The sequence below is a fragment of the Nylanderia fulva genome, unplaced genomic scaffold, assembly GCF_048542155.1.
Source record: "Nylanderia fulva isolate GAGA-0341 unplaced genomic scaffold, ASM4854215v1 Scaffold6, whole genome shotgun sequence".
Taxonomy (NCBI): Eukaryota; Metazoa; Arthropoda; class Insecta; order Hymenoptera; family Formicidae; genus Nylanderia; species Nylanderia fulva.
Genome location: NW_028190698.1, coordinates 4,552,962 through 4,568,072, shown reverse-complemented (window position 1 = coordinate 4,568,072; position 15,111 = coordinate 4,552,962). Strand labels below are relative to the sequence as shown.

General features: G+C 32.4%; 1 protein-coding gene across 1 annotated transcript in view; it reads right to left on the bottom strand.

Annotated features, from left to right (window-relative positions):
• Positions 1 to 15,111, bottom strand: part of slo (calcium-activated potassium channel slo) — a 101,453-nt gene that overhangs the window by 85,352 nt on the left and 990 nt on the right. Inside the window, 1 exon segment of the mRNA XM_085487732.1 lies at positions 14,451 to 14,966. Coding sequence (XP_085343858.1) covers positions 14,451 to 14,753 — 303 coding nt within the window. The 5' untranslated portion in view covers positions 14,754 to 14,966.

The window sequence follows — 15,111 nt, the reverse complement described above, 5'->3', positions numbered from 1 at the left end:
TGTTCCGCATGTATATAATAGCTGAACGCATATAACTTCCTGTTTTGCGAAAACTCCCGGTTCGTTCGATCGTATTGACGAAAGGTTTTCGTCAATAATGAAACGAAATATTTGCGAAATGGTTGCGTTATATACACAGGAGAGCAGTTGGGAAAAAAAGAAAATATTGTACATATATAGAATATATTTATGCATTATTTTCTTATTATTGAAAGAGAAAATTATTTACTGTGTATATATAGAGAATTCAGCAATCTTAACTTGCTTAGAGACAGATATGTATAAATGATAATAATAAATATAAATATAAATGATAAATTAATTGTGTATAAATGTATGTAGTTAATTAATTAGTAATAGAGTCGTAATGTTTATACCCTTTCATGTGCTAATTCACGGTAATATAAAATATAAATGATACTCTTCCCCTTTGCTATTTTATCAATAGTATGTGTGCATGTGTGTGTATATAGCATGTTCTTTTTATAAAATGTCTACATCGTGGAATTACATATATATATATATATAAATTAAATTTATATTGTACTATATACATCACGCAATAAGCTTTCAACGCTAACATATTACATTCACGCTGTATTAAATTCAATATATTTCGTGCAGACCATTAATCAATCTTATCCACTGGATTGTTAAATTCATTTACAATCTAAAGAAAAGTTTGTGTGCGTGCATGTGTCTATATGTATGTGTAGGAAAGAAACGTCAATTATATATGTAAATTCGCTCCTAAGATGTTTTCCATCGAATACATATTAATTAAACTGTCTATCTATGTCCATAATAATTTAAAAAAAACACGCAAATAAATGAAAGAAAAATAATGTATCCTAATTTTATGGAAGTTGATTTTCTCTTTCGACCTATAAACTCTTTCTTTTTTTTCTTTATGAAATATAAAATATCATTATTATTATACATTATTATGATAAATATACGAAAGAATTAGATTCATTTTTGTTAAAATTGTAAAAATAAGTCACATGTATATATTTCTTTACAAATTAAATTAAATTAATTTATATTTAACATGTATTTTATATATAACACAGCTTTACTTCTTATTTAAAAGTTATTTAGTAATTTAGTAAATTGATTGCAAAACCTATATACATTAAAACTTATATACATACATACACATACATATTATTTATACGCCACGTTTTATCGGATAAGTTATGTACAGCGATACTGGGCGCCGAAACTTATGTACATCTGAAACTCATCGCCATTGAAACTCACCGCAAAAAGGTTGTTGCAAGCTTTTTGCAACTATGCAATATCGGCTCACAGTTACCATGACGATCAATCGAACGACTACAAAGCGAACGAAAGAAAATGGACGCACATTGTTTCGCCCTTCTGAATATGAAAAAAGTGGAACAACATATAGCATATAGATTATAGATTTTAGCAAGAATACAGATTTTGCTCGAGAATGAATAACGCGATGTATTAAATCACGAAACGATTTCGATTCGATTTCGCATACTCCAGTTTTATCGTTTTTTTGCGTTTTTGTACAGCTGTGAATGACATTTCGCGCGGAGAAGCGGAAAGGGAATTTAGAGCTGAATGCAGTCAAGCAGGATAGTTGAACGGTAAATTAAAAGTGGGTTTATATGCGCAGATATCGATTAAAGCATTCCGTGCTTGCATCCGTTAAAAAAGGACATTCCTGCGATAGTAATAATTTATCATGAAAAATTACTGAATTTCAAGCATTATTAATATACTATAATAAATATCTACTTTTATATTCGATATTCATATTTGATATTTGAACTCACGTGATATTTAAACAACGACTGAATACAGTTATGAAATCATATTGGTTGATAGACTCACTGCATCTCATTCGAGAATGCACATCAAATGGAAAAGTAATCATATATTATTATATATATAATAATGTGTATATATATATATATATATATATATATATATATGAGAGAATAAAATAATTTAATACTCTTCTATTATTCACGTTATAAAAGTATATTTATAATAATAAGGCGAGAATATATTCGAGCTATAGGAATAACGCTTTGTCTTTAGTTCTGACTGAAATCGTTAAAATGAAACATCAAACTCTTTGTGTGTATAATGTGATAGAATTATAATAGAATTACAATTGCATTCTTTTTGTTGGCTCGCTTTACTGTATCCCACAACGAGCCATCATCGCGCGACGATAAACGTACAAAGCATCGTCGCGTTAATCAGATTTTTACGACGCCGTGACCCTTTTTTTCCTACGCGACGTTAGTTTAAATTGTGGAAAAGCGCATGAAAACCCAATTTCGCGCGAGGCACCGGGTATCACGTACAACAGCTGTAACCCAGTTTCGACGGACGGACATGCGTCTCACTATGCGCAAGACGTGAATGAAGGTTGTTGTGTCACAGTCTTTCTTTACTTCGATCTTCTTCCCTTCTGTCTTTTTCCTTCTTTTTTTCATCGCGCCATTTCGTTTTCTTTGACCAATCCGTTTCATGTCCAGCGCTTTTTCCCTCGACTCTCACGTAATTCCAGTGGATACTTCACTTTCAGGCGACTCAAGGGGAGCTGTTGAAATCTCATTTCTCGTCTGCACTACGTACTTTGCTTAGTCGTCTTGTGTACAGAAACGTAAGAGAAACTAATTTGCTACTTAGGCGACGTTGCTACCTTGCTACGGTAGAATAAACACAACTACCGTCATGTTAAACTAAGCTTCTTTCATAATCAAAAAGATCAAGAACGCATTTACGATTTTCGACAAAGAAAGATACTTAAAACAAACTTTGGCAGAAGCCTCTTTTAACGCGTAAAAGATAGTGTGTGCCTTACAGATTATCATTACGTCAATGTATGACTTCAGTGAAATAGTTAACATGTTGTACTTCATTGAAATGCTACCTTATTCATAAATATAAATATCATAAAATTTCAATAAGAATCAATTAAAGAGAGAGACAGTAGCTTTACGAAATAATTATATTTAAAAAATTGTAGGATTGAAAATCGTATTTAAAACGTTAAAATCGAACCAGAAGAGAAGTTTCGAAGAGTAATAGAAACGTCTTCAAATATTTCATGATAATAATTCTCTCTAAAAATTCGGTAATTTTTGTAACTTTTTAATCTAACCATTACGCGCATTGTCTGTACTCGTTAAAAGTATTCAATTTACCGCACAATGAAGTTCACTAAATGGCAAGTTTATGCATAACCCTCAGTCCCACAGACGATGAACTCCTAAAGCGATAAGCGAGCGTAATGCTTACTTGAAAATCGATAGGGTTGTTTACTCAAGTTGCACAGTGCATAAACATTACTGCGCATATCCAACTTTCTATATTATATTTCTACATAATGATTATATCCTCTATATCTTACTAAAATCGGTTAACACGCGGTTATATGCTACGTAGAAATATAAAATCTGCAGTATTCTCATAGTGCAATCAATGATATAGTCATGAGATGCGTGACAAATATTTAATTCCGTTGAAAAAAATAAATATAAAACTGATTAAAAAACCCGATTGTCAACCTTCATTAAAATTGCAGGCAACAACAATATCAAATGTAAAATTTGATCTTTCTCGCGTTTGTTCTGTGAAAAAGCACATATTCTTGGCTTTTATTTTGGGCTATTCAAACTTTTATTTTTACGTTCAGTTTTCTCCGCTTGCATATTATAGTCATTGTTCGACGTAACGTGAATAATTTAAAAGTTTTGATTACGGCCCAGTGATATTTTCATACAGATGGCCGAACATTTACAGACTCGTTCGCTGCGTATTACGAATCCAAATTTGAATCTAATCTACGTATTCAACGAAGCGACCGTCCATCCGGCGGATGCCAAAATCCGAAAGTCCGGGCGCGACGAGCCGAAAGCACAGCGCGTCACTTGACAGCTGCATAACGCAAGGCAAGGCGATCATGCACGTGGATTATGATCTGTGTCAAGTCGGTTTAATTTTACATGCGACGACGCCATACCGGTATATAGCATCGCATTTCTCAAAGAGATTGGAGGGCGTCGCCTTCCAGGAATTTAGTATCGCGCCGGAACGTCCAACCGAATTTAGATCCGCTATTACGCGCATATATCTTATCAATAATTACCCATTTCCTTCGGATATTAGAGCCACATTCCCGAATATATCCGAATGATAACGATACCGCTAACATACCATCGGGAACCGATCTATGTAATGTAGTTTGGGAGTTAAATCTGGATTAACTCTACGATGAGCCGACCAATTACAAGGATTTCAGTAGTTAATCTCGCTTCAACTTTCAGCTCACGTCGTAGAAATCGACGTCGAATGCACGCTTGCTTAAACATCTCGGAAGCGGACGGATTTAATGCGCCACCTGAACCTCTAATGCAAAACCGCGAGACAGAGCCCTCATTTAACGAAACAAGAAGCCTATTCAACGAGACAGTGGATTTGCATTCCTTTGGATTTAAAATCCAGAAAGAAAGATGCTCCAAATCGTCCTTTTTCTTTAATATACTAAATATTTATTATGTCACGACCAGAAAAATATATATTTTTTTATATTAAAATCACGAAATCGATTTAGTGCATCGAATTTTATAATATGCATATATATTTATGTAAGCGTAATATAATTCTTTCAAAAAATCATAAAACTATGTTGATACATGTTTGCAATAGCAGAAAGAGGAGTTTCTTTACGGTTGCACACTTTATTTTACAAAACATATAACTTATAGCCTGATTTGACAGAAATATATAAACGAAATGTTTCTTTTCTCTCCCTTTTCTCTACACATTTTTCAGCAATTTCTTCCGTATCTTTTTCTCATCTTCCGCGCCGCCGCATTGGTAGAAGCTCCTCAGCCTGAAAAAAACTGCTTGGCCTGGCGGTTTCGTTTTGCGACACTTGGCGTATCGATCGCGCCAGGTAGGTTGGTCGTACTGAATTAAATATACCAGTAGGTACCCCGTGAGACGGTCGCGACGGATATTCTGTAACTCGATAAGTTCTAATGCGAGAAATAAGACTCGTCCCGTCGACTTAAAGATGTCGCATTTGTGGCTTCATATATACATCTTATTGAATTATAATTTAATTATAATATGTATAAGAGAGTGTCATATTATAATAATAATGTTGTCCATTTAAATTTTCAATTTTTATTTTATCTAATATAATATATACATACCCCTTTCTCTCTTCTCTTTCTTTTTAAATGACGTGTTTAAATAAAAATAATAATAAGTAGGCTAATTATTACCAGTTAAAAAATAGTAATCAGATAGATTAAAAATAAAATTAAAGAAATACAATTATTGTATGAAGGTTCTTTTCAATATAATCAAATTAAGATAACAAGTAGCAACAAGAGCGTAATATAAGAGCGCATATATTTTATTGTAAATAATGAAAATATCAATATAGGTACGTTTTGGTTCTTTTTTGAGCCATTTTCAGTGTAATTAAAAAGTAAATTTAAACATCAATTACATAATTTGCAGTCAAACAGATAAAAATAATAAATAATAAAAATTATTAATATAAATTCAAACTAAGGTCTCTCATGTCATTTGGTAATAAATTTAATGTAGCTTCCAATGCATTACAAATATCTCTAAAATATATCGCTCCTCGGGGTTGAAAGAAACAAATAAAGAAAAAATTTACTGAGGCAGTATTATTAAATGTATATTTTCATACCGAAAATGCTCAAATATTAACAATATAAATAGATGCAAAAAAAAGATGCTGAAAATATCGTACAAAAGACGATATACTACCGTGGCTTACCTTCTGCTTGATTCTTATTGTTATTTTTTACCTGAATCTTGATAAAATTAAAAAATAAGTCAAATTAAATTTAATTTAAAAAAACAAAAAATAATCATTGTAAGATTGCTACTACCAACTTTTTTTCAACAAAGTCATACATATATGGAAACGAAAGAGATAATTTTTGTGTATTCTTATATAATATTTTTTTCGACATTATAGTTTTTTTCTAGAAATTGTTTTTTATTATTACATCTCGATATATACAAAGAAATAATACTTCTCATTCGTTTCCTTTTATTGCTCTCGCAAGAGCCACCATTTATCGGATCCAAAAAACAAGGTACTTCGAGGTCTCTCTTTTTGCCTTGTCCATATACTATGACCATTCTAACTCAGAAGCGAGTATATAGAGAGATACAATAGATTCTATAACTCAATATATATAATGCAAAAAAATCACGAAACGAAGTTTGAAAACACACTTTAATGTTCAAGAGTAGATAGTTGGAAAATCAATATTTTTCTTTTATTCTTTATAAATTCGAAATTTTTTCTAATATACATATATTTCGACAAAAATATTTGCAATCAATGATTATGCATCATGATTATTATTTAATATATAAAAAAACTATTAATCTCGGCTCGAATTATTGTGTTACAATAAAAATAAAATCTCGACGGCAATCGGAGCCTATGCGGATGACATGCACAAAATTAATAAATTAAAATGAGATCTCAAGTCAAACTCATTTATTAAATTCTAACATTTTTTATTTAATATAATTCGCAAATATAATTCAACTGCTATGCATAATTATGTCGAATAAAACAACGCTTTAGATAGTCAATTTATTGACATTTCTTGCGAAATAAACGCAGTTTTTATTAAAAAATTATGTTTTCATCCCACATATAATAAAAAAGCGTAAAATAATAATGTAAATTTTTGTATCTTTTTGTAATAAAAACAATATCCACTATCTTACTCCATAGTCTTATTTAACGGCATGGAATTCCGGTTATTAGCATCTAGATTCGTTCCGGAAAATATCGGATCCGGAATTTCGCGTTTTAAAATTCTTCAACATCGATATTATATACTATAAAACTTTTTATTAACTTGCTTCGCAATTATTTGCCTCACCATTGAAAAAAAAATTCGACGTGTCAAATTCCGCGAGTACGAGGCGTTCTCAGAGTTGTAACAGAAATGCGACATGCCTTTCCGACGTTTTAACGCGAGAAAAAAAGAACATTTAATGTACTCTCTGCAACCACGGTAATGTAGTTTTTGTTTAATATACATAGTTACATATAGAGTAGCCAGAGTATCAGCTTCACAAACATACCTAATTTTATCTACGGATTCTTTTATCAATTTGTTGCATCGTTTTCATTGCTTTTTCTCCAAAATTTAATTAACATCTATGATTAAGTTTAAATTTCAAAAGGATATTAAAGTGATATTTAGCAGAATAAAAAATGTGATACCTCTTAAATTCCAACTTTGTGATTTCCAATCGTTAGTTCATTATTTAGACGCTATTGTGTCTGGATATTTTTATAAAGAAAAGATTGACGTACCAAATTGATCAAATAAACCGTATAAAAAATTAAAAGGTAAAGGGGATACTCTGTATATGTATACCTATATGTGTCTATATATACGTAGCTGGTATATCGATCGACGTATCTTCGTCGTGCTGAATTAAACATAGCCGCATCCGGGCAAGACATCAGTTGTCCTGTAACTCGATGAGCTTTAACGCGGAGGAAGTGAGACCCCGAGCACAAACTCGAGAACCGATACAGTTGTACGTTGAAATGACAACAGCAACAGCATGCTCGGTTCGTTCGCGTTTATATCAGCGTCCACGTTAAAATAACTTTTATCATTTAATACTATCTTCGACAGTTTCCCCACAAAAGTCAAATGTCAATGACGTTATTGGTTAAAGTGCATCGATATAATGATTACGTTGAAATTTATCTTTTGCCTCGCTGCAGTAGAAAATGCAAGAAATTCTTAGAGCTAAAATAACAAAAAGTACTCGATCGCCGAGAATAATTCCATCAGCTAAAAATTTTTAGACGTTAAATCGCGAACAAATATATTTTTCAACGGTATCATTATTTTCTTTAGTCTCCTTTGTCTCCTCTTTGCCTTTCTATCTTTTTCCACTTCGCTTATATTGTAAGTGATGACGTAGTTCCGTCTCGATAGTGACGCTACGACTTCCCTAACAGTTCCGTCTCGTTACCCGTTTTCATCGATGAAAGTAAACGTGCCGAATTGATACGCCAGAAGCCAATTCCATGAAATTGGTTTAGGTATCAAATCGGTTTGAAGAATAAATCTTGTAACGAATTGACTGGCATGCGCAATCAATTTTGATTCAACTGTTGAGCAACATAATCATTCCTGATCATTGCACAATGAATTTATGTAATAATTATTATAATCATCGCTATAAATGCTAATCATTTTATAATTATTTTAATTTTAAAATATCTATATAAAAATAATAAATTGGTATCTGATAAAAAGGAAAAAAATGTTCGTATTTATGTTCACAAATATATGTGAATAATGAATAAAACACATCTTATAAAAATCCATTAATATTATTTAAAAAAAGAAAATATTACTTTTATAGAAAATTCTTCTACTCCAAACTGTATTAATTAATCTAGTTTTAAAGTATTGATGTTATCGTGACCTACTATCCTATTTCCTTTGCAGAATACCGCGCATGCATTTTAACAAGCGACAGTATTTTAACAAGCAACATTGTGCGATGAATATCTTTACTGTATCACTTAATAATAGGTCTGTATCAGTATTATTCGCACAACAAAGCATTTGTACGCGCACATAACAAATCGACATGTATGCGTGGCAAACGTAATAAGAAGTACGTGTATGTATTATACCATTGCTGAGAGAGGAATTCTGAATCTATTGGCTTCCCTTCTCTCTACATTTATTTATCTTTGAGTTCATTGTAACTATATTGCAAGGGAGCTCTCAAGATTAAATATTTCAACGAAAAAATAAATTCACCGAGTTATATTAACAAGAAAATAAACATTTTTCTTAGTCTATCTTATAATTTCTTGTAATAAAAATTCTAATATTGTGCAATTATGTGTAATTATTATATAATTATATATATTACACGAAACATTAGCATTTTTACAAGAAATTATAAGATAGATTAAGAAAAATGTTTATTTTCTTGTTGATATTATATACATATTTGAAGTTATGAGAAAAATAATTTAATAAATCTAAATATACGTATCACATAATATAAAAAAATGGACGTTTAACTGAATTTTTGCATTCGCGTATTCTCTATGCAAATAAAATGCCAATTGGAATGCATCGCACTCGAATTGGGACAAACTGAAGACATTAACTTCTAAACATAAAAAAACAGTACAGAATACAGTTTTAAAGTAGACCGCGCATCACGTAAACAGAAGTCAGTGACACAATTCATACAGCTGTCTGTTATCTGGTCATTCGTTCGACTTTTCTCTAAAAAGGCGGAGAGAGAGAGAGAGAGAATCATACTCTAGAAATATTCGCTAAAAATATACTCCAGAAATTCCACACCATAAATTTCTATATTCGCGCATCTCATTTATGATCTACATGAACACCGCGAACTATCGGAGAAAGTCTAGTTAAAAAAAAGTCTCGTTGGTATCGCATCAGACAATGAATATTGCGCAGTCAACGAGATAAAAAGTTGGCAATCGAGAGACGATAACTTGAATATAATATTTGAGATATTCTTGGTTTCAAAACAAGCGTATAGACGGTCATGTTTTATTGCTCTCGCAATAGTAACAAAAAACGAGTTGATATGATAATGAAAATCAGCTCGACGTAACGTAAGAAATTCTCGTAACATAAGAAAACTAGAATTTAACGTAATTGAGTGAAAATAATTGAATATGAAATATAATGTAGATAAATATCATTAATGGAAGGAAGTCTCATATACACAGTTGCCAACAGTTCTTGTTATCAAATGTAATATTTCCTGAAAAAAGTTATTGAAAAGAAATTTGAGAGACAATTAATCGTCAACTTGATCATATTACGTTATTTATATTCAAAAATCTTAATATTTTAAATTAAAATGTAAATATTTAAACTGCAAAAGTAATCTTACGGAATAATTACTACTTTTATTTGCGCATGTTAAAAAAGTTTTACTTATAAATATTTATAAATTTTACTTATAAATTTTATTCTAAACTTTGTATGCGTGTGTATTGCGTAAAATATAGAGAGAAAATAAAATTCAGAATATATCAATATATTATTAAACCCGTTATTGTCGTATTTATTTTAAAAACGTAACTTTAAAAAATATTCTTTTACATATTATTATTTGCATTTTACTATTATTTATATAAAATCAGCTATAATATTATCCAAAATATCATGCATATTATATAAATATCTTTGAAAATAAATCTGTTATTTTAAATGTTGCATAATTAAGTTTACAGAAATAAAATTCTATGGTTAAATAAAAAATAGGAAAAAACAATAGTCATACAATCAGAGTAATCTTAAAATTTCTATAGGTGCGGCGTCTAGTCGAGATACTATTCCATAATTAATACTTTGTAAATGCTTATGTAATTTTATGCGACAATTAAAATTAAGCCGAGAATTGTTGCTTGCGACCTGAAATCACGAACGTCGAAACAAGTTCAGTTTTAGTGGCGCCCCAGTATGTGTATATTAGGATCAAAAATTATACCAACAATGGTTTACGTCTAGGAATTTATGTGAATATATATGCGACTCAAAATTAATATTGCTCAATTATTACTGGAATCTGCATAACTACGATGGTATTTAACTTTACTATCAAATATCAAGGATTGCGAAGGTCATTGTCGATATTCTGACGTCATTCAAAGACGTAAAAATTCCATCAATCTCATAAAAATGTTAAGTATTATCATTTGAAAATTCAAAGTATAATTTAAAATTTTGCATTTATCAACATTTAACATTCATTATTTAATCTTCGTGATATAATGCTTTCTTCGCTCATTTGATGTTATTACATAAAAATTAAAAGCTTAATTGATTACTGAATTAGTCTATAAAGAAAGATTTTATTTCTCATTGTTTTTAATTTTACTTTAATGTTTTGTTTACAAACCGCTTGCGTTCTATTTTACGAAGCAGCTTCACAGTTCATTACTTCGTAATCTTTTTTTCTTATGCAATACTGTTTTACTTCTTAATTTGCAAATAAGCATTAAAAATGTAAATTGAAGAAAAACACGGAAATGTAATCAACATTACTTCATAAAGTAACAAGGAAAATATATCCGAAAAATGAAAAGGTATTATTTTTTTCTACAATGACCACATACAAATTTGATGTTAAATTTTGCCTGTATATTATCGTTGTGGTATAACACAAACTCCGTTATCAGAACTGTGAAACAAACTTTTCATTAAAGAGATTGTAGTGTAAAATGTTGCAGAGTTAAACTCGCGAAACTAACGCGAAAGTTGTGCATGATATTCGACCGCTTTGATATTAGGCTTTGTCGTAAAGTGGTAACGGTCAACGTGTTATCAGACAAGAGTCGACCGCTAATTGATCATCAAATATTAAATACATTCATAACCAATATCAAATGATCGTCTAGAAAAGGACAATTTTTACTAATAATATCATATATTCTCGCGTAAATATTAAGGAAATTAGAAATAGTTAAAAGTAAATCTATTTAATTATTAAATAGAAAATGTGCAGCAATTAATAATTTTATTAGTATATACTAAAATTTTTGTTTTATTTATTTTTTTTAATCTTCTTTATTTAATAATGTAAGCAAAATTTAATCAAAGCCAACCGTTTGCATTAAACTGATACTATATTGTTTTTGTAAACAGACAAAGATCGAATTTTCTATTGTGCTTAGGCAAAAAATTGCAATTAAGGGATTGAAATCGACAGATTGCAGTCGCAAATTGAAAAAAATCAACTTTTGGATTAAAGATTATCCCCGCTTGAACACAATAATTTGTGATTTCCAAATACAAGCTATAATCTGATGGCTAGACAAGTATAATCCGACTATGGATTATTTATCATAGAGAATATTAAAGTATTTGTATTATAGTGTTTCACTGATGTTTTCATCAGAAACCCTACTAATTGCATCTTGCTATCGATACTAAAATTGAAATCTAAGAAATATAATAAAGTTTCTATTATCCATACTCGGAATGTAATTGCTGTCTATCGAACTTTCGATTTCGCATGACCAGCTGCAATCTATCATTCAACTCGACCTAGCGAGTCAAATTTTCGCAAGCCCGTAAATATGGATACCCCTGCATTGAAAAATGCGGAATAAGCTTCAATTTTTTCTACGAAAGCTTCGTGTTGCTTCCCATCGTAACCTTCTGAAAACTATTTCAACATATAAAATCGCGAACGTAAATCGCACCATCCTCTCGATTTATACTCCCGATAGGACGAGGGCCCCTTACCAGCTGGGCTATAAAATTTGAATAAAGCTATTCGTAAATTGGGCGCAGCCTTCTCCCCCACCTGACTTAACACATTCAGCCGGGAGCAAGAGCAAGGGTGTAAGAAGCATTCTTGGAGGGCGTAAGAAGAAAAATAGCCGAAGGGAATAGTTATGTATATCGTTCTCAAAGAGAGGAAAGGCGTTATTCGCGAGCTTGAGTGCTCCGAAGCGAGAGTCGCGCAAGGAGAGAAAAAAGATTTCCGAAATTTCGCGGACGCACGCTTAACGAGGAAAACGAACTTTTAGGGTGGAACACGCACTGCGTAGAAACTACCCCTCTACTTCGGGACCGATGCCGTGTCTGGTTCCACGAACGAGAACTGGGTCACCGGCCACGTACACTCGTACTCTCGAGGCTAGGAGTCTCGTGTGCGCGCACGCGCGCGTACACGTGTAAGTGGCCGCGAATCTACGTGTATACACGTTTCGTCACCAGTTTTCACCCTGTGCCACATCCGGGACGCGCGACGCCAATCTTCCGTGTATCCGGGAAAGGGCATCGCGGCGCATGGTACGAACGAAAACGAGGACTTGGAGTATATACGACGATTTTTATGCCGTGATATATGTCGATGCGAGTCGGACAGAGAATCGAACTTCAAGACTGAATTAAATTTAAACGACAGTTTGATGCCAAGCCGAATTTTCGGTAATGGCATCTCGTGACTGGTACGAATCTGCACGGAACAATTTTAATCTGTATCCCACTCACGCCTCTCCCTCCCTCACGTCGACGCTCTTATCGAATTTTCTTTGAAATCGGTTTCCTACTTTCTTCGACGTACAACCTATTTAACGGAGTCGTATTTGATTTTCTGGAAACCCGATTACGAATAAAATTTAATAGAGGAATGTAAGAAGAAGAATTTGATCAAGTCCGATATTTGCTGCGCAAGCAAATTTTCAAACGAGATTTTTCTTAATCAATCATTTTTCTTATAAATGTTAAAACCAGCAATTGTCAAATTAAAATAAAATATATTATATTTATATAAAATATAAAAGTGATTTTGACATGTAACAGAAATCTCACTTCAAAGTTTTTTCATGTCTGATAAATATTATTCAAACGACATGAATTTACTTGATATCGTCTATTTGATATTGTTATTAGTTCTTCCAATAAAGACAAATATGTATACAAACAAGTAATATCAACGTATTCGTTATTCGATATTTAAAGTTCCTTATATTTTAGAATTTATAAACGATCTATTTTCTCGCTTAAGATTTTTCTCTCTTTTTATGCAAATAAATAAAACTAGTTGTATTGCAATAACAATTGCAAGTCACCGTCAAATACTTTGCAATAATTAGATGAATAATCAATTAAATTGTTTTAGAATCAATACAAAATTAACACATGAAATATAATATATTTAATAAAATATCAAGAATAATAAATAAAATTCATAGATGTATAATCACACACAATTAATTTGTTTTAGAATCAATACAAAATTAACACATAAAATATAATATATTTAATAAAATATCAAGAATAATAAATAAAATTCATATATGCCTTTGCAATGTCACGTATTGTTTCTTATACAAAATAAGAAGACAAAAAAGTGACGAAAAGTGACTTGGCATTGAAATATTTAATACGTATAATAAAATAATTAGAATTACAAAAAATAAATGTAGAAGATAAATAGAAATTCTTGGAAACAATCGATATATTATTCGTCCTAATTAAATTCTTATTTTTCTATCGCGTAAATATTTATCAATTCAATTCAACGTATTAATTCAATATAGCAGGAATCTTTAATAAGAATAATTCATAAATGAGGAATGTGATGAGATACGCGAGAGACAGATTACATTATATATGCGAATTAATTTAACTTCCAAATTTCTCCTAAAATACTGCAAATATTACAAGGCAGGAGCCTCTAAGATATATATATTATTGTACGTCAGTATTCCTATCACGTTTCATACATCACTTTAATGATCGCGCATATATATATATATATATATATGTATATTTGCGCGCAAAAGACGCGAGAGAGAAAACAGAGCGCAAAATAATGAAGAATAATAAACTCACCAAGATACGTCCAGTGGTGGTCTGTCCGGAAATTAGCTCGCCGGCCCAGTCCTTGGCCTCGGTCATAAAAGTCCCCTCGAACTCCTTGCCCTGGCGGGCCGTCTTCTGCTCCTTCTGCTTCGGGTCATTTGGGGATAGTTCCGGCTCCTTGCGACAGCAGAGGAAGGCAAACGCACGCCAGAGGAGCACGATCAGCAGCCCGGCGAGGAAGGTGAAGATGCTCGACAGCAGGAAGCACCACCATTTCCGCTCCTTGAGGCAGTCTTCTACCGGGGGCTGCTCGGTCGTCCCTTCGGTCGTCATCCCGGCGGATCTCTGCTGCCCCCGGGTCACACATTCACCGGCGGCTATCACAATCAGCGGCAGCTGCGACGGCCAGTAGGGCGCACTTTATGCGCTTCATAATTTCGCGCCGCCTCCGGGGATGCGCGACGCGCCACAAGGAACCCCAAAAAACGGCCCGCTTCCGCGTCCGCGCGGCGCCGCCAGCCACGAGCTTTTGTCAGCGCGCGTTCACTGGAGAGAATCACCCAGATCTCTTTTTTTTCTATCTCCTTTTCTCCTTTTCTATGGTCACGCACACTCGCTGGCGCCCCAAAATTGCTTTCCTTGCGCGCTCCTTCTCGCTCTACTTTCACCCTCTCAATCTCTCTCTCTCTCT